Source organism: Trichosurus vulpecula, chromosome 3 (assembly GCF_011100635.1).
Source record: "Trichosurus vulpecula isolate mTriVul1 chromosome 3, mTriVul1.pri, whole genome shotgun sequence".
In the NCBI taxonomy this organism is placed as follows: Eukaryota; Metazoa; Chordata; class Mammalia; order Diprotodontia; family Phalangeridae; genus Trichosurus; species Trichosurus vulpecula.
This window is the reverse complement of record NC_050575.1, coordinates 211,151,928-211,176,769: the sequence shown is the minus strand read 5'-3', so window position 1 is coordinate 211,176,769 and position 24,842 is coordinate 211,151,928. Positions and strand designations below refer to the sequence as shown.

The following is a 24,842-nucleotide window of genomic DNA, read 5'->3' as shown; positions in this document are numbered from 1 at the left end:
CTAACAAATGTGTGCCATTGGGCACAAAACTGACCCTCTATAGTGTACAAGTTTTCAATCGATCCTCAAGCTCCTGGATGTGGGTACTCCCTCAAATGAAGCACAACTCATCCTCAGCCTCGGGTGACTCTTGTCCTTGAATTCCAATCAATCTTCCATATGAGTCCACCAAACTTGCTGGATGCTTTCCTCAAGTTTTTTTTTTTTCCTGACTGTATTGCTACCAATGGAGCAGGAAGACCATCTTTTCTTATCCTCTCACACTCACCACACGTCAGACCCACCTTCTTTTCAGGCCTTTCATCTCTCTGACAATATCCTCTATAACCCTTCTCTTGTTTAGTTCTGGGGTGGCAATGTGTTGTGTCCTAGTCATACCCTCCATGCTCTTCTCCATTACCCTTTGAGTAACCCTCAAATTGAATTCCTCAGAGGCTGTGGTATTCTGTGACTCATAGCCTTGACGGATTACCAGAAGAATATTGGGATTAAAAAGATGGGCTCTTTTTAGGGAGAAGCTTGGGGTCATTGGCACCACACAATTTCTCAAACCTGCTCTCCTTTATCCTGTTCATTTTTGATCCCAGCTCATTGTCTATGCACAGTATCTGTACAAAATATAGGTACTGATGGACCAAATCTATGCGTTGCACATCCAACTGCCCATCTGTAAGGTCAATGGGGGATAAGATCTTCCCTGCCCATCGATAGGCCTCATGTGGAGCCCATTAAGGGAAGCTTGCTTGTGGGAAGGCTTACATACCTTTTGTTAATTTCTGATTAGGCACTAAGCCTAAAGAGTATATTTTCTGAAAGATGAGTTTTTGCTTTGGGGGTTTGCTTATGAGAAAGATGTGATTTCCTGGTCGAGACTCTGAGTGGCCATATGTTTAGAGCTCAGAGGTAAAGGCTCTCTCGATTCAGTGGTAGATGTAAAGCTTTGATTCAGGTAGTAGAACCTTGTCTGTTGGTCTTTGTTTCTCTTCTGTATATTTTCTGTTTGTCTTTTATGTAATTAAAAGAAGATTATTGACACCTTTTTGAGCAGTCTTTCCTAGTAAAGCACTAGCAGCCATCCTGGTTGTGCTAGTGTGGTTGCCCTTACACCATTATAGTCTGGACAATAGACATTCTTCATACAGTTGGTTGTTCAGAATATCACATGCCTTCTAACCTTAGGTGCCCCTCAAGGTTCTGTCCTAGACTCTCTTTTCTTGTTCTTCTATACTCCTTCGCTTGATGATTTCATCAGCTCCCATGGATTTAATTACCATCTCTATGCTGATGATTCTCAAATCTGCCTATCTTGTGCCAATCTTTCAATCACGTCTGACTCTTCGTGACCCTGTTTGGGGTTTTCTTGGCAAAGATACTGCAGTGGTTTGCCATTTCTTTCTCCAGCTCATTTTTATAGATGAGAAACTGAGGCAAACAAGGTGAAGTGACTTTCCCAGGGATGCAGTTAGTGTCTGTGGCTGGATTTGAACTCAGTTCTTCTTAACTCCAGGCCCAGTGTTTTATTCACCCTACCATATAGCTGCCCTCCCTAATCTGTCCACTAGCCTTGAATCTTACATCTCCAACTGCCTTTCAGACATCTTGAACTAGATATCCAGCAGACATCTTTAACTCAATTTGTCCAAACTGAACTCATTATCTTTCCCTCCACACCTTCCCTTCCTCCTACCTTCCCTATTACTGTAGAAGGCAGCACTAACCTCCTGGGTTTGAAACCTAAGAATCATCCTGTAATCCTCACTATCTTTCTCCCCACCCCATAATTCCAACTATGCTTGAGCTGTTACAAATTTCACCTTTGCAACATCTCTCGAATACACCCCCTTCTCTCCTCTGACAGTGCTTCCACCCTGATGCAAACCCTCATCACCTCATACCCACCTTATTGCAATAGCCTACTGATGTCTCTACCTGTCTCAAGTCTCTCCTCACTCTAATCCATTTTCCATTCAGTCACTAAAGGATTTTCCTAAAACTTGGGTCCATTCATGTCACCCAAGCCCCCTACTCAATAAACTCCAGTGGCTTTTTATTGCCTCTTAGATCAAATACCAAATACTGTGTTTGACATTCAAAGACCTTAATAACCTAGTCCTCTCCTAACTTTTTCTTCTTCTTATACACTGTTCCTTGAAGTACTCTTTAATCCAGTGACACTGGCCTCCTGGCCATTCCACAGATAAGACACTCCCATGCCTGGAATGCTCTCCCTCTTCCATGCTGCCTACTGACCTCCTGGGCTTCCTTTAAGTCCTAACTGAAATCCTACCTCCTAAAGGAAGCCCTCCTCAACTCTCAAGATTCTAGTACCTTCCCATTAGTAATTATTTCCTATTAATCCTATATATAGCTTGCTTTGTATATATTTGTTTGCATATTGTCTCTCTCGTTATATTGTAATCTCTTTGAGAGTAGGGACTTTCTTTTGCCTCTTTTGTATCCACAGAACTTATTACAATGCTTTATACATAGTAGGTGCTTAATAAGTGTGTATTTAATGAATAAATGAATGAATGATAGCTATGTTTTGGCTAACCTTCCATTAAACCAGATTCTATGAAGTCCATACCAGGACTTAATTAAATACTGTATTTTTCCCAAGATCTAACACAAATGTCAGCATACAGTAGGTGCTTTATAAATGCTGAATATGAATCTACGAAACAGAAACAGGATTCACCGTGAAGATTCTTGTTTGTAAATGTCAATGATGTTCTCCACCAGCAGGTTGCGCTGCAGTCCATAGACACCATGTCTGTCCAGAACAACCTCATGCCTACAGGATGGGCAGCGGAATCGTCCCCCTGAGGACACTGTGGTGGAACCCCGGGATTGCCACAGAGGATTTGAGGCCTGCAAGGGGAGGAAAGAAATTAGGAGCAGTGAGGATCAAAGGCAGCATCTTCACATCATCAGACCACAGTTAAATGTGGAAGTCTGGGATAGAATAGACAATAAAGGTAAGGAAGAGGTTTTCACAAATCATTCATTTATTCTTTCAGCAGTCATGTATCAAATGCCTATTGTGTGCTGAGTTGTAGAGATACTTAAGCCATGGTCCCTGTCCTCATAGAATTTACAATCAATCCATGAATGACTGAAAAGTTGTGAAAGATGGGAATTATAAATATAACTTCTGTTAGATAGTAATGTATGAGAAATAATTCATCTGGATCCCTACTCTATTTCAATCAGTAGTAATAAGTTTGCTATTTTACGTAAGTCCTATCAGGATAATTAGATAAGAAAGGTTCTTATAGTAGGCTTAATAATGGGCCTCAGACTTTAATGTAATGTTTACTACTATTTTTTTTACCAAGTTATGAGGCTCACTTGCACAACCACAAGAATGCTGACAAGGATATCACCATCTTATTTTACTCAAATTCCATATCCAAACCCAGCAGGGGTGGGATGACTTGATTCTTTGGAAAGTCCCCTAACTTATTTTTGTACCTCTGGCCCATTCTCTCTTGTTTAACATGAGCAGGTGACCATCTTATGACCACTTAGTCAGTGGAGATGCCCCATGCTTTGCCCAACTTGTGACTCCTCTGCTGACATGTCATTTTTGGCCCTCAAAAGCAAGGTCTATCAATCAATGAGATTCTGTATTTTACCATGCCTCTTTTGCATATTTCAGTATCAAACCCTATAAAAACAAGGTCCTGGGTACCAGAGGTATCTCAGAATGTGAGGAAGATCTGGGTTCCACTTCATTAAAAGGGGACCATGACCACTCTAATAAACTGCCATTGGCTCAGAGTTCTGACTCGGTGGTCTTTTTTTGAAGATTGGGCAATTATAATCCCCATAATGAAGTCAGAGATGTATATTCTCCACATGGAGATTAGAATATATCCTCTTCTAATGGCCAATCTCCTGATAGAAGTTCGGGACAGGTAGATCACGGAGAGTATTGCTACTCTTTACTCCTGATCACTCAGTCAAAAACAGGTACCCTATTGCCTCTCTGTGGTGACAGCATGTCTCTAATGAAGGGGTCAAGGAAGAGTAACTTCCCTTTTGTTGTTCCCTACTAGGCAACCTACTCTCAGGGGGAATAAGGAGTCATGGAGTTGATAATAGGTTTAGGTAAAGAGCTGGATTTGGCATCTCCCTCTGAATGCCTTCATTATCAGAGCTATACGGCCTGAGGTGGTCCTTTTCACACTTGATTGCAACCTGCTTAACATAAGAAAGGGAAATTGAAAAGGTGAGCCTTAGACCAAACTAAGGGGTCTCCCATCAGTCTGATGAGATTATTGTTGTTGTTCAGTCATGGATGACTCTTTGGGGTTTCTTGGCCAGTGGTTTCCCATTTCCTTCTCCAGCTCATTTTACAGATGAGGAAACTGAGGCAAACAAGGTTAAGTGACTTGCCCAAGATCACACAGTTAGTAAGTGTCTGAGGCCAGATTTGAACTCAGGAAGATGAGTCTTTCTGACACCAGACATGACACTTCGTGCACTATGGTGCCACCTAGCTGTCCCTTGATGACATCATAGGACTTGTGCAAAATAGATCTTGGTCATCCCAAGTCTGGGAGTTTTTAAAGGATACTTCCCAGGGAGTGCTTGCACACTAGCACCTTGCTGGGAGGGAATATCTCTGATTGTCTGCCAATGACTGGCACTGCCTCCAACATGATTGGCATCTAAGAATGGGGTAGGGGGTGGAATTAGACTCTTGTTGGAAGAGCTGCCTTCTTCCCTTCGGCCAATAAAAGGGACCTGGTCACATTCTCTATCCCTTCCATCTTGGACTTCCAGGTGAGAGCTCCACAGAATAGACCTTTGTAAGGAGGGAAGGGGCTTTTCTTCCTCTACTCCCAGGAGCAACTTATAGTATGCATGACAATTGTAGACATGCACTTGTGTGAGGCCTGAATGGAGAGTTCAATTGTTCTTGAACCCTAACTTTTTGCATAGAAGAAGGAGGATTTTGAATTTTCTAGGTAGCATTTACTGGCTCCCCACCTCCCCACTTCCCCACTTAGCTAGTGTCTGAGATTACAGTTGTGATCAGGAAAATCCACATAAAATATTTTGGCCCTCTCTTAATACCAGAGAAGAAGTCTGAATTTTTTTCTTTTATGGGGTGTTTACAGCATCTTATGGTAAAATTTGGGGTTAAGTATTTGGTCATAGGCTGTGTGTTGTCTGCTAGTCTTTGTGTGTCATTTGCGGCTTCCACAAAACTCCCCCAAAATTCCCATTTAATTTCATATGCTGACTTGTGATATATCAAAACATGATGGGGAAAGTCCCAATGTGGAAGTGATAACTGTACTTCACAGACAGACAGACAGATAGGTAGATAGATCAATTGATATCTACCCAAAATGTACTTTCTCTAGAAACAAAGGCAATATACAATTATGTAGTATATTATGATTATATTGTATATAGTTATATGTCTTCTATATAATTATATATTAATATATATTCTGGTTCAGTGTATTTACCTTCAGGGAGAGAGTATGCTTCAGTATCTGTTCACAGATACTCCTGAGTCTTTTATATTTGATTTTTTGGGGGGTTATTGTTGTTATTAGGTGCATATGTATGCACCTGTAAGGTCAATGGGGATTAAGATCTTCCCTGCCCACTAATAGGCCTCACATGGAGCCCATTAAGGGAAGCTTGCTTAGGGGAAGCTTGTTTGAAGGAAGGTTTCCACCTTTTTGGTACTAAGCTCATTAGGCATTGAGACACAAGGGCTGTGATTCCTTCTGGCTCTGAGCCTATTAGCCAAAAAAGTATATATTCTGAGAGGTGAACTTTTGCTTTGGGGGCTCGCTTATGAGAAAGATGTTGTGATTCCCTGGTCGAGACTCTGAGGGGCCATATGTTCGGAGCTCCCCTACTCCTCAGAGGTAAAGGCTCTCTCGATTCAGTGGTGGATGTAAAGCTTTGATTCAGGCAGTAGAGCCCTGTCTGTTGGTCTTTATTTCTCTCTTCTGTATTTTTTCTGTTTAATTAAAGAAGATTGTTGACCCCTGAAACAGCTGTCTTTCCTAGTAAAGCAGGTAAAAGAACCTGCACTAGCAGCCATCCTGGGTATGCCAGCGTGGTTGCCGTTACAGCACCCCATAGATACATCTGCATATATATGCATATAAATGTATATAATTTGTACATTGTCTCCTCAATCAAATTGTGAGCTCCTTGAGGGGCAGGGACCAGGTTTTGCCTTTCATGGTATCCCTAGAGTTTAGCATGGTGTCTGGCATATAGTCAGCACTTAATAAATGCTTGTTGACTGATGATCATCATCCTATAATCTAGCTAATTTTAGGTAGAGAAGGGCTAGATTTTCGGAGTTGTCTCACAGATAACTTCACTTCTGAGAATTCCCAAGTTCATGTGTTTGAGCACCAATGTGCTGGAGAGAGAATATCTCTTCTGAAATGTATTTTTTAGACAAGGAAGAGGATCACCTTGGACCTGGAGGTCTGGTGTCATGTTGTTGAGGGCAGGGGAAAAGGAGATCTGGACCTTGCCAACCCTCCCTGCTATTATATGTAATGAGATGCAGGTCCCATGTGAAGACAAATTCTTGTTCAGTGTATTTACTTACCTTTTGGGAGGGAGTGTATTTCAGTATCTGTTCATAAACAACTGTGGGTCCTTTGTATATTATTTATTGGGCAGAGGGGGGTGTGGGGGGGCTGGGGAGTGGGAGGGGGTGGGCAATAAAAGCTGTCACATATCCAGTACCCATATTGTACATTGAGTATTTGTACAGGAACTAGGGATCCTGTTAGCCACATTTGAGGAAACCAAAAAGTGAGCTATATTTTGAATATTTCCCCAGAGTATAACTTTGGGGTGGTATAATGTTAAGCAGGATGGGACTTTTTTACTGTTTTCTCTTTTGGAATGCTAAGGCAATCAAGTGCTTTTAATAAGTCTTGCCTTTGTTTGAATTGGGCTGGTAAAGTGCGACCTTTTGTCTTTTGTTTTGGAGTGCTTCTCAGCACTGAGGTCATCAAGTATCTTTGATGAATCTTGCCTTTCAAATGTAATGGTAAGCAAAGTGGGACTTTTTGCTGTTTTTTGTTTGAGTGCTTCTCAGCACTAAGGCATCCAAGTCCCTTTGATTGAGTCTTGCCTTTGTTTCAATCAAGAGTTTTTGATTGAATCAGAAGTCTTTGATGACCTGCTTAAAGTCACAAGAAAGCCTAAGTTGCATGAGTTTGAGTCACATAGTAGCAATGCCCTCTGACCCTGAAAAATATACTCTGAGGTTAGCATTTTGCTTGGGGTACTCACTCACTGGAAAAGTGTAGTGTGATTTGACCAGACAAAACTCTGGGTAGCTGTTGTTAAGGAGCCCCCACCTCCACCCTACCCCTCAGCCATGAAAAACCCAGGTGTTGTTGCTTCTCTCTCTGGTAACTATGTATGTATTGCTATGGTAGACTGGTTTATGTTATTTACTCTATTTATATAATTTCTGCTTGTAATTTCTCTTTGTATTTTCTCTGAAAGTTCAGGGTGCTGCCTTTTCCCCCTGAACTAAGTGAATGATATTTGTATGTTTAATTAAAGTAAGATGGTTAACCCCTTAAAATTGCTTTCCTTAGAAAATTAGATCAAAGAACTTGTGCTAGCAGCCCTCCTGTGTGCTGGTGTTGTTGGTCTTACAAAGCCACAGTAACTACAAGTGGCATTGTTGTTACAGGTGGAAATAACAAGCCAGAGAGACACTGGCTTTCTGAGGATCAGTCTCCCAGGTTGGACCTGGTCTGTGTGAGCCCAGAGTTTTGGGGAGCCCTGGGTCACAACATCAATATACATTATTTAATTTGAGACTCTCAACAACCCTATAAAGTTAAATAATATAGTTAATTATTATCACTATTTTACATATACAGAAATAGAGTCTCAAGAGAAGTTAAATAACTTGCCCAAGGCCACACAGATAGTACATAAAGTTCAAGCACAGACCTTCCTGACTTCAAATCCAGCACTCTGGCCTCTCTGCCATGATGCCGATAATATTAATAAAAGCAAGACCTATGGAAAGCAAATGTACCAATGAAACTGAGTAGTTCTGAGAAATAAATCCAGGAAACAGAAAAGCAGAGGAAATTCTGAGAATTGGCAAGATGGGAAAATAGGAAAGAGAAGAAGGACCACAGAAACCTGTGGAGGAAGACAGGACATATATTCATTTATATCTCATTAAAGCTACTGTCATGCTACACAAATAAGATATTAGACCTGTTTTGAAGTAAACCTGTTGATTTTTAAAAGTTTCTCTTACTCCTAGCTTTAACTTGAGGGATGTAGTTGATGCTAGGTTAAATAGAGTAGCAGTACTCTGGTAGGAAAAGGGTCACTCATGGGATATTTACTTTAAATTCAACACCTCAAAAGCAGAGAGAAAAATTATTCCAGAGACTTGCTCCAGATGGAGGCTCTTAGAGAAGACATTTACTTTGGAAAGGGAGAACCACAGTTGTTATTGTTCAGTCATTTCAGACTGTTCATGACCCCATTTGGGATTTTCTTGGCAAGGAGACTGAAGTGGCTTGCCATTTCCTTCTCCAGCTCATTTGACAGATGTGAAAACTGAGTCAAACAGGGTTGAGTGACTTGCCCAGGGTCACACAGCTAGTAAGTGTCTGAGGTCAGATTTGAACTCATGAAGATGAATCCAATCTATTCACTGTGCCACACAGGAGGTGGTATTTGTTTCAGACTATTTAAGTTTCTCTGAACCACAGAGTCTCAGTTATAAGGACCCTTAGATACCTTTTAGCCCAATCTATACCTTTACCCTTCCATGCCACTATGACTGGTTGGTCTGCATGAAGACCTTTAATGAGGCAAACCATTCCACTTTTGGAAAGCTTTCATTGTCAGGAAGTTCTCTGTTACATCTGCCCTAAAATTGCCTCTCTGAAACCTCCACGCCATGGTCCTGACTCTGTCGTCTGAGGCCAAACAAACAGTAGTCTCCTGCAGAGAGACTACAAGCTTAATGTGAGTCATCAGGGTGATGTAGCAGCCAGGAAACTGATGCAATCTTAGACTGCATTAAGAGAGGTATAGCTTCCCGAGCTAGGGAGGCAACCGTCCCTCTCTATTCTGCCCTATGCCAGGCTACATCTGGAGGGTCGTGTCCAATTCTAGGCACCACAGTTCAGAGAGGACATTGATCAACTAGAGAGTATTCAGAGGAGAGAAGTCAGAATGGTGAAAGGCCTTGAGTTCAAACCAGATGAGGATTAGTTGAAGAAACTAAGACTGCTTAGCCTGAAGAAGGGGGTCATTACAGCTGCCTACAAGTATTTGAAGGATCATCACATGGAGAAGGGATTAGACATGTTCTATCTGGAGCCAGAGAACAGTAGGTAGAAACATTGCCTTCCAGCCAGAGTCATTTCCTAGGAAGGAAGAGCCTGATTGCTCTCGACTTACTCTTGAGTCAAGACCTAAGGCAAATGTGCTCCCAGAAATCTCCCTTACCTTCTTGGTTAGATTCTGGAATGATACTGTCTAAGCAAACTCCTTCCTCTTCTACCTAGGAGACAGGAATTCAGAAACATTGTCCATGAACTCTCCTCTTAACCACATGGGCAACATATGTCTACCTTTGCCATGTGCTTCTTCAAGAAATTTTTATACTACCCACCAATACCACTACTACATCTGTATCCCGAAGAGATCATAAAAATGGGAAAAGAATCCACACGTACAAAAATATTTACAGAAGCTCTTTTTGTGGTAGCCAAGGATTAGAAATTGAGGGAATGTCCATCAACTGAATGGCTGAGCAAGTCGTGGTATATGAATGTAGTGGAATACTGTTGTGGTATAAGAAATGACAAGCAAACAGACTTCAGAAAAACATGGAAGGACTTATATGAACTGATGCTGAGTGAAGTGAGCAGAACCAGGAGAACATTGTACACAGTAACAGAAACATTGTGCTATGACTAACTTTTGTAGACTTGGCTCTTCTCAGCAATGCAAGGATCTAATACAACTCCAAAAGACAAATAGGAAATGCTGTCCATATCCAGAGAAAAAACTTTGGAGTCTGAATGCAAATGGAAGCATATTATTTGCTCTCTTTTTTTCTTTTGTTGTTTTTTTTTTGTTTCTTCTTTCTCGTGGTTCCTCCCTTGATTCTAATACTTCGTTACAACATGACTATTGTGAAAATATGTTTAATATGAATGTATATGTAGAGGCTATATCAAATTGCATGCCGTCTTGAGGGTGGGAGAGGGGAGGGAAGGGGAGAAAATTAAAAACTCAAAAGCTTATGGAAATGAACATTGAAAACTAAAAAGAATTTTTAAAATTTTCATATTGTCCCAGCTGCTACCATTTCTGGGGGCTGGGGAAATCCATTCTAAGGTAACTGACCTCTGTTCAGAAAGCTGTGAATAAGTACATGTAGTTCCCATGAGCTTGTGCCCAAAACAGTCACTCCAATTCTTGGAGGGAGGAGAATGCCCATGTACACTACACCATTCCTTTCAGGACATGCTCTTTGGTCTCTACTGAGGGAATTGAGGGGATTAGGACAGCAACTGGTTAATTGTGGGAATTGGGTGAAAAACACTGACTTCATCTTGTGACTCAATTCTGGAGCTAGCTTAATTGCTATTCAATTATGGGTCTAGTCCAATTTTTGTCTTGCGAGAAAAGTTTATTCAATTGTGGGAATTGGGAGAAAACCTTATTACATTATTTGAACCTAGACCTGAATGGCTGGGAAACTGGACCACCTCTTGCTGCTACTTAGAGACCCTTAACCAAGGCCCTACCTAGTTTATACTGACCAGAAACCCAGCCAGATCCAAAGACTGGTGCAAGGAGTTTTCTCACAATTGTACATCTCAAACAACCCATATGTCTTATCTGAAAGCTGGACAATAACTAGTCAATAAAAGTGGTCAATAAGTTATTATTTCCTTGTTCCTTTGATTGTTTACAGACACAGGGTGAGCAAGATATCTCTTTTTCTGAAGTCAGGGAATTGTACTTGTTAACTGTCTGCCTCACAAGTTAGAAAGTCCCTAATCTTTCCTCCAATTAGAAATCAGATTACCTAATGTTATGTTGTTTCCTTTTAATAAATTGGCCTTATTTTTATTGTTTTTAATACATAAACATCTGTCTTCCCCTATATTTGTGGTCCAGGCCTAAGCTGAGAACGTCTGGTCTTGATTTGTTAGGCAATTGGCATACATCCCTTAATAAATTGATATGTTTGGAAGATTGAACCTTTGTTTTCCTCAGGCATTTCATCTTTCACCCATCAACCTGCCCCTTACATAAATAAATAACTTACTACTATAGAAAGTAAGCCTTTGAAAATTGTTATGTGTGCATATAAGGATGAGGAGGTAGGGACTAATATCTAGAAAATCAATTGACCCTTCTGAGGGACCTTGAGAGCTGACAGCGCCAAGCTTAGGGGACGCCTCTTACTAGCCAATTTCAACGACATCTTAGAAACTGAATCGGTGGTTCTCCTCCTTCACTCATGTTATGGAAGTGGTGAGCATACCTATAGTTAGGGTGTTTGGGTGCTGAGTAGTAGTGATCTGGCTCCTCATCTCTCCCACCTCCTCATCTTGAACCTGCCTTTCCAATGTTTCTAGAATGATAGAGGCGTCAGTGATACTATCACAGCTGAAGCCCTTGACATAGATTCCTATCCATAGCTTCACCTTTACCCCAGTCCTTAGCAATTTCTGGATAGAGCAATAAGATTATATAAAGAACAAATGTTACTGACTACATATACACACAATACAGTATGTAGTCTACGTGTGTGTGTGTACATATATATGTACTTGAGTGTCATTGTTCATGCGTTCTGAAAAACAAGCTGGGCAAAATCTGAATTCTAAAGTCAGGAGGGATGTTGGGAGAATATGGAAGAAAATAATTTCCTATACTTTAATTGTGAAAGGACTGGATAGCATCAAGAATAATAAAGGAATTCCATGTTTCATTAAGACATGCAAAGAGAAATAAAGTTTCTCTAACAGGAATTTATATACCAGTGTCTCAGGGAAGATTATTTGTGAAAAATGAGTCACCAATGGAAAGAGACCAGCTGCCTTGTTAACTGATACTTGGAATGACTAACATATTTTCCTTGCTGTTCAACTTATTTATATTAAATACTCTATATCTTGGGCCTGCCTTTGATATAATGTTACTTAGTACCTCATTCATTGCTCTAACTCTTCATTCCTTTGGGATTATCATGCAATCATAGATTTAGATCAGGAAGCTGCTTCAAAGTTCATCTAATTCAATACTCTCATTTTACGGACTAGGAAACTTGGGGCCAAAAGAAGGGAAGCATCTTGCCCATGATCACATAGGTAGTAGATGACAAAAACAAGATTTGAACTTGGCTCCTGCGATTCCAAGTTTAGTGTTCTTTCCATTAGAATATCCATTAGTTTAGGTGTTCTTAGTTATTAAGGCAGAGGCTATCTTTATTAAGTTTCAAATAGTAGTGGAATTCTATTTGTCTAGCCAAGGTATTTTCCAAAGTTTAGGATCAATAAAAAGAAGGAGGTGTATCATGGGAGAGAAACATTTAGTCTATAATGACTTAACATAAAAAGTGTATACAAAATCTTTTCTCTGGAAAGTAAGACTAGCCAGGGTAACCCAAAAGCCATGAAAGAAAGACTGAAAAGGAAAGCAAGTGCACTGTGTTAGCTTAATTTTCTATATTGCCTTGATATGACCAATGTCCATAGAAAAAGCCTCCCATTGAGACACAGTTATCAGGTAGAGAATCCATCTTTTCCAAGTAGCATGGACATGGTACTGCAAAAAAGGGCACAGGATTTGGAGTGAGAAGATGAGAGCAAAATTCTCAGCTCTGTCACTGCCTTACCCTATGTGATCTTGGGCAATATTCATTCTCTTTGAGAATTAGTTTTCTCATCTACAAATGGTATGGGTTTGGACTAAATGGTCTCTACAATTCTCTTCCAATTCTATGTTTATGATCTCAAAATCCCAACTTTTCCATCCCTATCCAGAGCTTGCTTCCTTCACTTTCCATCCTAGGGCAGAACTCAGCAATCTCACATCTAGTTACCCTGTCATCAACCTTTCCCCAGCAAATAGACTGTCCAGCCTCCAATAAATAACATCTATCCCCTTCTACTACCACTCTCAAATTTTTCTTCATTTTGTTCCCCTTCAGGTGACTAAGTTGGTGCAGCCTTGATACTCAGACCATTCTTAGACCAAGCTTAAAGTGTAGCATAGCAAAATGGATAGAGTGCTACACTTGTGTTTGGATCAGGGTTCAGAACCCAGCCTCTTATTAGCTGTGTGACTGTGGTCAAGTCATTTATCTTGCTTAGCCTCCGATGGGCATAGTAACAGTAGCACTTCCCCTATATGGAACAAAGAGATAATAAAACACTTTGCAAATCTTAAAGCATTAAGGAAATGTTACCTAATAGTTGTAGTAGTATTCTGGATTCTCTTTCTGGCCCTCCTCCCAGCTCCCTCAGGTGTACTGCTTCCTAACTCCCAATGGTCTCTCACAATAATGAACGAGTCCCTTCCCAACTCAAATGTCTGTGATAAACTAGTCTATGTAGTCTGAGATGGAGAAATTTGGGAGACCTAGAGGAAAAATGGAAGGGGATACACTTAAACTGAAGGAGGGGGGAAAGGATTTGATCTAGAAAAATGAAAATTATTGAGGAAAAGAACCTAAGGAGAAGGCAGTTGGTAAAGCTAGACTGTTGTTGTTAATCTGTCATTGCAGTCATGTCTGGCTGTGTGACCCCTTGTGGAGGTTTTCTTAGCAAAAACACTGGAGTGGTTTGTCATTTCCCTCTCTAGCTCATTTTTCCAAATGAGGAACTGAGGCAAACAGGGTTAAGTGACTTGCCTAGGGTCTGCCCAGGAACTAGCAAGTATCTAAGACCAGATTTGAACTTACGAAGATGAGTCTCCAAGCCCAGTCAGCATTCTATCCATTGCCTATCCTAGCTGTCCTAAAGCTAGATTAGTAAGAATGATAAATAAAAGAAATTACCTAAACCCAGTAAGAATTTATTGAGTTGTGGGAAAAGAAGTTGTATGTGGCCATCAAGTTATTAAAGGGGAAATAAGAGGAAGCAAAGGGAGTAAAGCGATGATAAAAACAAAGGTACAAACTACCAGCAAATATAGAGAGCAAGGTGACTTTGGCAGTGATTTGCATTAAGTTTGTGTTATTTGTATTTCAGCCAACTTAATGCTTGAAGTAGAAGTTAGTTTCCCTCCTAGAACAAGTGAGAAATGTGGAAAAATTTTCCACACTTCAGGTTTTCAGGGACAACAAAGTATGTTCCTTAAAAATAAAATAAAAACAGAAGGCCTTTGGTGTGGAAAAAAGATTCAGAGGAAAGTCAGAGGAAAATCTAGATGTTTTTCAGGAAGTTGAAAAGTGGAATGTCACAAAAGAGAAAAGAAAGAAAAACTATTAAATACTTAGAGGTAAGGAAGAAATTTGAAGTTCTCTGAGGAGGAGGTTATCAGATGCTCTGAGACAGTCCATCAACTGGCAAACATCTATGTGTCAGGTACTTAGGCTATAGAGACTAAAATGGAAACAGTCCTAGGTGGGGAGTTTACGATCTAGCCAGGGAGACAAGCAGTACAATATAGATTTATACAAAATGTATAGAGTCAGGAGAGGCATCAAAGGGTATGTCACCCAACACCATCACTCTGTAAGTGAGGAAATGGAGACCCAGGGAGGTTCAATGATTTGTTCAAGCTCACACAGGTAGTAATTTTCAGAGGGAGAATTTTCAAACCCAGGTTTTCCAAGACCAGAGACTAAGTCCAGTCCCTCTTTCCTCTATACCTCACAGGTACAAGATATCTGAGGAGGGGAAGGCACTAGTATTAACAGCTGCTGTGGGTCAGGAAAAGTGGTGTTTGAGTTGAGTCTTGGCAGAAATGAAGCGTTCTAAGGAGCAGAGGTGAGGAGTGAGTGCAACCTGGGCATGGGTGACAGCCTATGAGAGGCATGGAGAGACAGAGTAGAGTATTAAGAACTGCAAGGTCATTTTGGCTCGATAATATTGTATGCGTGTGTGTGTGTGTGTGTGTGTGTGTGATGATGATGATGATGATGATGATCATGTGAATCCACAGGTAGGATATTATAGATTTAGAGCCGGAAGTGAACTTAGAGGTCACCCAGTAAGAGTCAAAGGAAGGAAAGGGTGATGCTGTTTAATGACTCCCTGCTGAGGGAAACTGAAGCAGCTGATTCATTGACCTGACAACATCAGTGGAGACATATCTTGATACACAGTTCAAAGGATTTCCACAGTCTGACACAGCAGAGAATACTCCTGTTTGACTGGCTGCCATGGGCTTTACTGAAGGTTGCTGCTGTTTGTCCTTCGTTCTCAAAGAGGATCATGACATCAGGGCGGGTGGTGCCATGACATGCAAGTGAATTGGATTTAAGTGAGAAAGGGCTGTGCAAAGTTGCGAGCTTTACTTCTCTTCCTGAGCCATCTAGAGCCAGTAGCTGGATATGGATCAGGACAACTGGAGGTGGCTCAGGATGCAGTGGGGGACCTTGGCTTTTTCAAGCTAAGTTCTTTAACAGGTCTCAGTAGACTGAGGCAGTGCCCATTCACAGTGATTGAGGTTTAATAAGAAATGAGACAAATAGTGGCATCTTAAAAAAAATAGACCTGGGAGGGAAGACCTTCAGGGTTTCTGGCCAAAATAGAAACAATTGTTTTTTACTTTCATTCTGAACCAATCAGGGCCCAAACAATGACCAAGTAGGGCTTGGCCTGGGACCTACTGTTGGCCTATCTAAGAGAGTCAGAGTGATGTGGGTTTAAGGCTGGTCTTTAAGATAAGAAAGAAGAGAAAAGTTTGAGAGATTAAAATTAACATTCCATTTGGGCAGAGCAGCAGCAGGTAAGGGTGTGATACCCTATATAGAGAGAGAAGAAAGAAAGAAAGAAAGAAAGAGAAAAAGAAAGAAAGAAAGGAAGGAAGGAAGGAAGAAAGGAAGGAAGGAAGGAAGGAAGGAAGGAAGGAAGGAAGGATAGAAGAGAGACAGAGACACAGAGACAGAGACAGAGAGACAAAGACAGAAACAGAGAGACAGAGAGAGAAAGGGGAAAGGAAACTGAAAGATACAGGGAGATGGAGAGACGTTTGTCTCTAGATGGCCTTGAGTAGTCATAGAGGGCTACTTTGTTCCCTCTGGCCCCAGGGATGTCTTGATTTCCAGGGATGTGGTGGCTAATTCTTATATTAAACAGATTGACATTTCTGTAAAATTGAGATCTCGTCCTCTCATATGGAGAGGAAGTTGGGGCTTAAATAGGTTCTCTAGGCAAAGCATCATATGCAGAGGAGATTTGGCTAGAGTTAAGCCCAAACAAGGTGATGCTTATCTCCATAAAATGTGTTCTCCACCCTGGAGATCAAGTACTGGGCATATTCCCAGCACCAGAGTGATGTTTTGGGGAAACCATAAAGCCTCCCAGCCTGGTCCTACTTCCACAACATAGGTATGTGGTTTTCCTGTGACCTGTATCCAAGATGTAATAGAGAACCTCAAGATTTCATCAAAACCTATGAAAAACAGCTATACATTTCTGGTAATTTATGCTGGCATAAATCATGCTGCTAGAAGGAACCTAGAAAATATTGCCTAATTTTACAGAGTCTTGGAAAAGAAACTGAAGACTGCCCCTTGAAAGCAAAGACTGCAGAAGAGAAAAGGTGATTTGGGAGGTGAACAGTTGGTTAAGAAAATGGTTTATGAGAGTAGAATTTCAATTTATGGGCTATGGCCTCAACTATATGAATAACAAACACATCCTAGCCAGAAATGCATGTATCCCAATTTTTGAAAAAAGAAAGAAAATGAAATCACTATTAATTAGAGAAATGCAAATTAAAACAACTCTGAGGTACCACCTCACACCTATCAGATTTGCTAACATGACAGAAAAGGAAAACAAATATTGAATAAGATGTGGGAAAATTGGGACAATACTGCATTGTTGGTGGAGTTGTAAGCTGGAGAACAATTTGGAACTATGCTCAAAGGGCAATCAAACTATGCATACCCTTTGACCCAGCAATACCACTACTAGGTCTGTATCCCAAAGAGATCATAAAAAAGGGAAAAGGACCTACATGTACAAAAATATTTATAGTAGTTCTTTTTTTGCGGTGGCAAAGAATTGGAAACTGAAGGACTGCTCATCAACTGGGAAAGGGCTGAAGAAGTTGTGGTATATACATGTAATGTTATACTATTGTGCTATAAGAAATGATGAGCAGGCAGATTTCAGAAAAACCTGGAAAGACTTGCATGAACTGATGCTGAGTGAGTGAAGTGAGCAGAATCAGGAGAACACTGTACACAGTAACACCAACAATGTGTGATAATCAACTATAGTAGACTTAGCTCTTCTCAGCAATACAATGATCCAAGACAATTCCAAAAGACTCATGATGAAAAATGCTATCCTCATACAGAGAAAAAACTAATGGAGTCTGAATGAAGATTAAAGCATACTATTTTCACTTTGTTTTTTTTTTTTTCATAGTTTTTTTCCTTTTGTTCTGTTTCTTCTTTCACAACATGACTAATGTGGAAATATGTTTAACATGATTGTACATGTATAACCTATATCAGATTGCTTGCCACATTAGGGAGGGAGGAGAAAAAAATTGAACCCAAAATCTTATAAAAAATGAATGCTGAAAAAAAAGAAAAAAGAAAGAAAGAAAATGGAAGCTGCAAATTGTAGGCCATGGCTTCTTAAACTTTTCCTACTTGCGACTCCTTCAGCACTTTTTAATCTGTGGGGTCTGGACTTCCAATTTAAGAAGCACTAGGCCAGTGTGCTTGACTTCAAATCTTAGGAAAATTCTAGAATGTATTAGTAAAGAGACAGTTAGTGAACATCTAGACTAGAAAGCCATCATAAGTGATGGCTCTCTCCAAGGAAGAAAAAGTAGGGAGAAGGATACAATGGAAAATTTAAGCTATATAAAAGCTAAAGATATCAATGAAAAATAATTTAAATGAAGAATGAGTCATGACACACTAACTTTAATCCTTTATTTAACAGAGTTACTAGACTAGTAAATCTGGGGAATGCTATAGGCATACACATTGACATAGATGTGTGTATGTGTGTGTATATATATATATATATATATATATGTACATTTATATATATCAAAGCACTTAATAAAGTATCTCTTCATTTTTTTTGGGAAAATATGGAGAAATGGGGGTGTGATGATAGCATAATTAGTTGGGTTTGGATCTGGTTGAATGACCCCATTATACTAGTCATTAATGGTTCCAAATCAAGTTGAAAAGAAGTCTCCAATGGAGAACCCTAAGGATGTGTACTCATACTAGTAGTATTTAACATTTTTATCAGTTATGTGGACAAAAACCATAAATAACAACCTTATCAAATTTGCAGATGACGCAAAGCAGGGAGAACTAATCTATTGGATGTCAGGATCCAAAAAGATACTGAAAACATCTAGAAAATTGAGCTGAATCTTATGAGATTAAGTTTAATAACAAGAAATATAAATACTTGCATGTGGACCTGGACTTTGTAAGTATAATATAGAAGAAATATGTTTAGATAGCAGTTTATCTGAAAAAGATCTCAAGGTTTAATCAGATTGTAAATTCTATAAATCAATAGTGGTTTGGTAGCAATAAAACTTAATGTGATCTTGAACCATGTTAAGAGAGGCATAGTGTCAAAGAATAAGGAAGCAATTATCCCTCTGTACTTTGCCCTACTTCAGACCACATTTGGAGTATTATATATAGTTTAAGGATGACATTAATAAACTAGAGAATTTCCAGAGGAGGTCAGATAGAATAGTGAAGAACTTCAAGTCTAGGCAGAGCCAAGATAGAAGTATAGTCAAGTTCTGTTCACACTAGACTGAGTCCTGCTCAGGAACCCACAGTTGTCAATTTGAACTGGCATAGCTTTCTAGTTGACTGATAGTAGTTGAGTCAGCAGTCTACTGAAATTAAAACTAGGGCAAGACCACAGATGTGTTGCTTAGACCCAAACCCAGATCAGAAACTTGCAGAGGTCAGACCAGGAAAGCAGAGAACAAATTTGCCCTAGATCAGACGATTTTGGGACCACTGGAAGCTTTCAGGTCCCTAGCTTGTACTGACCTTGAGATCCTGAAGTAACATAAAATTCAATACCTCCAAAAAAAGCAATAGCAAGAATCTGGACAATTTCAGGTCAACTCAAGCATTTTCTCTAGAAGAATGCAGAACCTAACTCTAACATAAAGTTTAAAGTCAGGACATAAGCTAGGAGAATGATCAGGAAAAAAAATACTCCCATCATAAAAAGTTATGGTGACAACAATACTCAAGACACAATCAAGAAGAGAATGATTTCAAAACACCTACAGGCAAAGATTCAATGTAAAACACAGCTTGGGTACAAATTCAAATAAAATTCCTGGATGAGATAAAGCAAGACGGGTTTTTTTCCTTAAGAGTTTAAAATGTTGTTATAACTGAAATGAGAATGCTTAAAAAAAATTGGAAGAGGAATGAAAGCCATGGAAGAAACAATTAAAAAGGTAATTAACAGCTTGGAATAAGAGTTACAAAATCTTGCCCAAGCAGCAAAATTATTTTTTTTTGTTTTTTTTTTGTTTCTTAATTTAAATTTATTTATTTAACATATTTAGTTTTCAGCATTGATTTTCACAAGAGTTTGAATTACAAATTTTCTCCCCATTTCTACCCTCCCCCCCACTCCAAGATGGCGTATATTCTGGTTGCCCTGTTCCCCAGTCAGCCCTCCCTTCTGTCACCCCACTCCCCTCCCATCCCCTTTTCCCTTCCTTTCTTGTAGGGCAAGATAAATTTTTATGCCCCATCGCCTGTGTATCTTATTGTCTAGTTGCCTGCAAAAACTTTTTTTTTGTTTTTGAACATCTGTTTTTAAAACTTTGACTTCCAAATTCTCTCCCCTCTTCCCTTCCCACCCACCCTCCCTAAGAAGTCAAGCAATTCAACATAGGCCACATGTGTATCATTATGTATAATCCTTCCACAATACTCATGTTGTGAAAGACTAACTATATTTTGCTTCTTCCCAACCCATCCCCCTTCATTGAATTTTCTCCCTTGACCCTGTCCCCTTTCGAAAGTGTTTGTTTTGATTACCTCCACCCCCATCTGCCCTCCCCTCCATCATCCCCCCCCCCTTTTTTTGATCTTCTTCCCTCTTCTTTCCTGTGGGGTAAGATACCCAATTGGGTATGTATGGTATTCCCTCCTCAGGCCAAATCTGATGAGAGCAAGGTTCACTCATTCCCCCCTCACCTGCCCTCTCCTCTCCTCCCACAGAACTGCTTCCTCCTGCCACCTTTATGGGACATAATCCACCCCATTCTATCTCTCCCTATCTCCCTCTCTCAGTATGTGCCTCTCTCATCCCTTAATTTGATTTTATTTCTTTTATTTCTTTTAGATATCTTCCCTTCATCTTCAACTCACCCTGTGCCTGCTCTCTCTCTCTCTCTCTCTCTCTCTCTCTCTGTATATATATATATATATATATACACACACACACACACACACACATACATATACACATACATACACATTCACTTATATATATATACATAAACATATATATATATATAATATATATATGCATATTCCCTTCAGCTACCCTAATACTGAGGTCTCATGAATCATACACATCATCTTTCCATGTAGGAATGTAAACAAAACAGTTCAACTTTAGTAAGTCCCTTGCAATTTCTTTTTCTTGTTCTTTTTCTTGATTACCTTTTCATGCTTCTCTTGATTCTTGTGTTTCAAAGTCAAATTTTCTATTCAGTTCTGGTCTTTTCACTGAGAAAGCTTGAAAGTCCTCTATTTTATTGAAAATCCATATTTTGCCTTGGAGCATGATACTCAGTTTTGCTGGGTAGGTGATTCTAGGTTTTAATCCTAGCTCCATTGACCTCTGGAATATCGTATTCCAAGCCCTTCGATCTCTTAATGTAGAAGCTGCCAGATCTTGGGTTATTCTGATTGTGTTTCCACAATACTCAAATTGTTTCTTTCTGGCTGCTTGCTGTATTTTCTCCTTGATCTGGGAGCTCTGGAATTTGGTGACAATATTCCTAGGAGATTTCTTTTTGGGATCTATTTGAGGAGGTGATTGATGAATTCTTTCAATTTCTATTTTGCCCTCTGACTCTAGAATATCAGGGCAGTTCTCCTTGATAATTTCTTGAAAGATGATATCTAGGCTCTTTTTTTGATCATGGCTTTCAGGTAGTCCAATAATTTTAAAATTATCTCTCCTGGATCTACTTTCCAGGTCAGTGGTTTTTCCAATGAGATATTTCACATTGTCTTCCATTTTTTCATTCCTTTGGTTCTGTTTTATAATATCTTGATTTCTCAGAAAGTCACTAGCTTCCACTTGCTCCAATCTAATTTTTAAAGTAGTATTTTCTTCAGTGGTCTTTTGGACCTCCTTTTCCATTTGGCTAATTCTGCCTTTCAAGGCATTCTTCTCCTCATTGGCTTCTTGGAGCTCTTTTGCCATTTGAGTTAGTCTATTTTTTAAGGTGTTGTTTTCTTCAGTGTATTTTTCAGTATTTTTTGGGTCTCTTTTAGCAAGTCATTGACTTGTTTTTCATGGTTTTCTCTCATCCTTCTCATTTCTCTTCCCAATTTTTCTTCTACTTCTCTAACTTGCTTTTCCAAATCCTTTTTGAGCTCTTCCATGGACTGGGACCAGTTCATGTTTTTCTTGGAGGTTTCTGTTGTAGGCTCTTTGACTTTGTTAACTTCTTCTGTCTGTATGTTTTGGTCTTCTTTGTCACCAAAGAAAGAATCCAAAGTCTGAGACTGAATCTGGATGCGTTTTCGCTGCCTGGCCATATTCCCAACCAACTAACTTGACCCTTGAGTTTTTCAGTGGGGCATGACTGCTTGTAGACTAAAGAGTTCTATGTTCCACGTTTGGGGGGATGTGCCAGCTCTGCCACAGCAGCACTGCTCCTTCCCCGAGAACCCTCAACCTGGACTGGGCTTAGATCTTCAGCAGGCTGTGCACTCCTGTTCTGATCTGCCACTTAATTCCTCCCACCAGGTGGACCTGGAGCCGGAAGCAACTGCAGCTGTAGCTGCCCCACCTCCGCTGCCCCAGGGGCTGGTAGCCTAACTGTGAACTCCTTCCACTCCTGCAGCTTTTCCCACTAACCTTCTCCGCTGTCTTTGGTGTTTGTGGGTTGAGAAGTCTGGTAACTGCCGCAGCTCACTGATTCAGTGTGGTAGGGCACATTCCGCCCGGCTCCTGGTCTGGTTGGTCCGTGCTGCTCTTGCTGGGCTCTGCTCTGCTCCGCTCCCAGCTCCCAGCTCTGTGTGGGATAGACCTCACCCAGAGACCATCCAGGCTGTCCTGGGCTGGAGCCCTGCTTCCCTCTGCTGTTTTGTGGGTTCTGCTGTTCTAGAATTGGTTCAGAGCCATTTTTTATAGGTTTTTGGAGGGACTCAGCAGGGAGCTCACGCTAGTCCCTGCTTTCCAGCCGCCATCTTGGCTCCACCCCCAAGCAGCAAAATTATTGAAAAAATTAGAATCAATTAAATAGAAGAGAATAGCTCTGTGAAATGACAATATTAAAACAAAGTCAAGAGATTGAAAAAATGAGAAGGAAATGTAAGGTGTCTCATAGCAAAAACAGCTCTCCTGGAAAACAGATCGAGGAGAGATAGCTTAAGAACATTTCAACCACCTAAAAGAGACTCTTGATGTCGTATTTCAAGAAAGCATAAAAAAAACATTCTAGACCTCTTAGAACCTGGGGTCAAAATGGATGTTTAGGTTGTCTCCTGAAAGAAACCCCAAAATCAGAACTCCCAGGAACATAATGGTTTCTAGATCCAGAGCTTCTGAGTCAAAGAAAAAAAAAATACTAACAGCAGCCAGAAAGAAATAATTCAACTGCCAAAGAACCATAGTCATTATCACAAAAGATTTAGTAGCTACCATTATAAAGGAGCAGAGAGTTTAGAATAAGATATTATAAAAGACAAAGGATATAGGCTTATGATTGACAAAAACTTACTAAGCATAATCCTATAGGGGGAAAAATAGACCTTTAATGAGACAGAAAATTTCCAAGCATTCCTGAGGAAAAGATAAAAACTATATGGAAATTTGAAGTGCAAATACACGAGTCAAGAGAAATATAAAAAGGTAAACATGAGCAATCAGCCACAAGGGACTTTAAATAAGGATAAACTGTTTACATTATAATATGAGGAGATTATACAAATGTCCTCTCAGAATCATCATCACAGGTAAGAAAGGGTGTTTAATTAGACAGAGGGCCTAGGAGTAGTTCTGCCTTGTAATAATTATGTAAATAATCTCACATAATCAGTTTACACAGGTAGAAGTGTATATAAACAAGGAGGACATGGGAAGGGAGAATGGATCACTCTTTAACCTCACTCTCTTCTGAACTTGTCAAAGAAGAAGAGAACGTATACACACAGAGTTGGATACAGAAATACATTTCACTCAACAAATAAACAGGGAAGAAAGAGGAAAATGGGGGAGGGAAATAAGTAGGAGGACAGAGTAATGGAGGGAGTAGTCCCAAGTAAAATGAACTCTAAGAATATAAAGATATTTATGGTAGTTCTTTTTGCAGTGTCAAAGTATTGGAAACTAAATGTGTGCCCATCAATTGATCAATGGCTAAATAAGTTATGGTACATAAATGTGATGGAATACTATTGTGCTGTGAGAAATGATGCAGATGGTCTCAGATAAACTTGGGAAGATTTGTATGAAATGATACAAAGTGAAGTGAGCAGAACGAGCTATACGATGATAACAATATTGTAAAGACAGAAAACTTTGAAAGACTTGGCAACTCTGATAAGAGTAATGACCAATCATAATTCCAAAAGACTTAGGATGTAGAATGTGACCCATCTCCTGATAGAGTGGTGAAGAACTCAGAGTACAGAATAAGACATTTTTTTCATAGCCAATATGGGAATTTGTTTTTGTTTGACTAGACATGCTTGCAACAGGATTCCCACTCCCCTTTCTTTCTCAATTGGGGAGGGGTAGGAAGAAAGGAAGGTTTTTTTATTGAAAAAATTTATTTTAAAAACCCCCTCAAATCCATACTATATAAGGATCAGTTGAAGGAAGTGGGGAAGATAAGGCTCAAGGAGGATAAGATAACTGTCTTAAAAAAAACAACTCTGAAAAATTGTCATATCCAAGAGGGGTATAGACTTGTTCTGTTTGGCTCCAGAGGAAACAGTGGGTGGAAATTACAAAGAGAAAAATTTCAGCCTGGTATAATGACAAACTTCCTAAAAAATTATAGCTATTCAAAAAATGGATTGAGCTGTTTTGGGAAGGGGGGGAAGTAATGGCTTTACTCACCACGGAAAGTCTTCAGACAAAGTCTGAATGACCACTTGTCAGATATGTCGTATTCGGTATTCTTTCTCAGGTATATGTTGGAGGATATCACTGCTTAGGCCCTTTCCAACTCTGAAAGTCTGTGATTCCATAATGCATTAATGTGATAGCTATCACAGGCAACATCCTCATACTTTGGTAGGGGACTTTAATGTCTTAGCCTAAAAAATGATTCTAGTGGTAAGATTTTTAGGCCACACATAGGAGGGGTTGTGGAAAGACAGGCACATTGTTGGTGGAGTTGTGGATTAGAACAACCATTCTGGAAAG

The 24,842-nt window shown here is 39.9% G+C and overlaps 1 protein-coding gene across 3 annotated transcripts in view; it reads right to left on the bottom strand.

The window, feature by feature from the left end:
• Nucleotides 1-24,842, bottom strand: part of TRIM54 (tripartite motif containing 54) — a 39,089-nt gene that overhangs the window by 3,536 nt on the left and 10,711 nt on the right. For all 3 annotated transcript variants that reach the window (XM_036750846.1, XM_036750847.1, XM_036750848.1), the window contains exon 2: nucleotides 2,699-2,871. In XM_036750846.1, coding sequence (XP_036606741.1) covers nucleotides 2,699-2,871 — 173 coding nt within the window. The remainder of the gene's footprint in view (nucleotides 1-2,698; nucleotides 2,872-24,842) is intronic.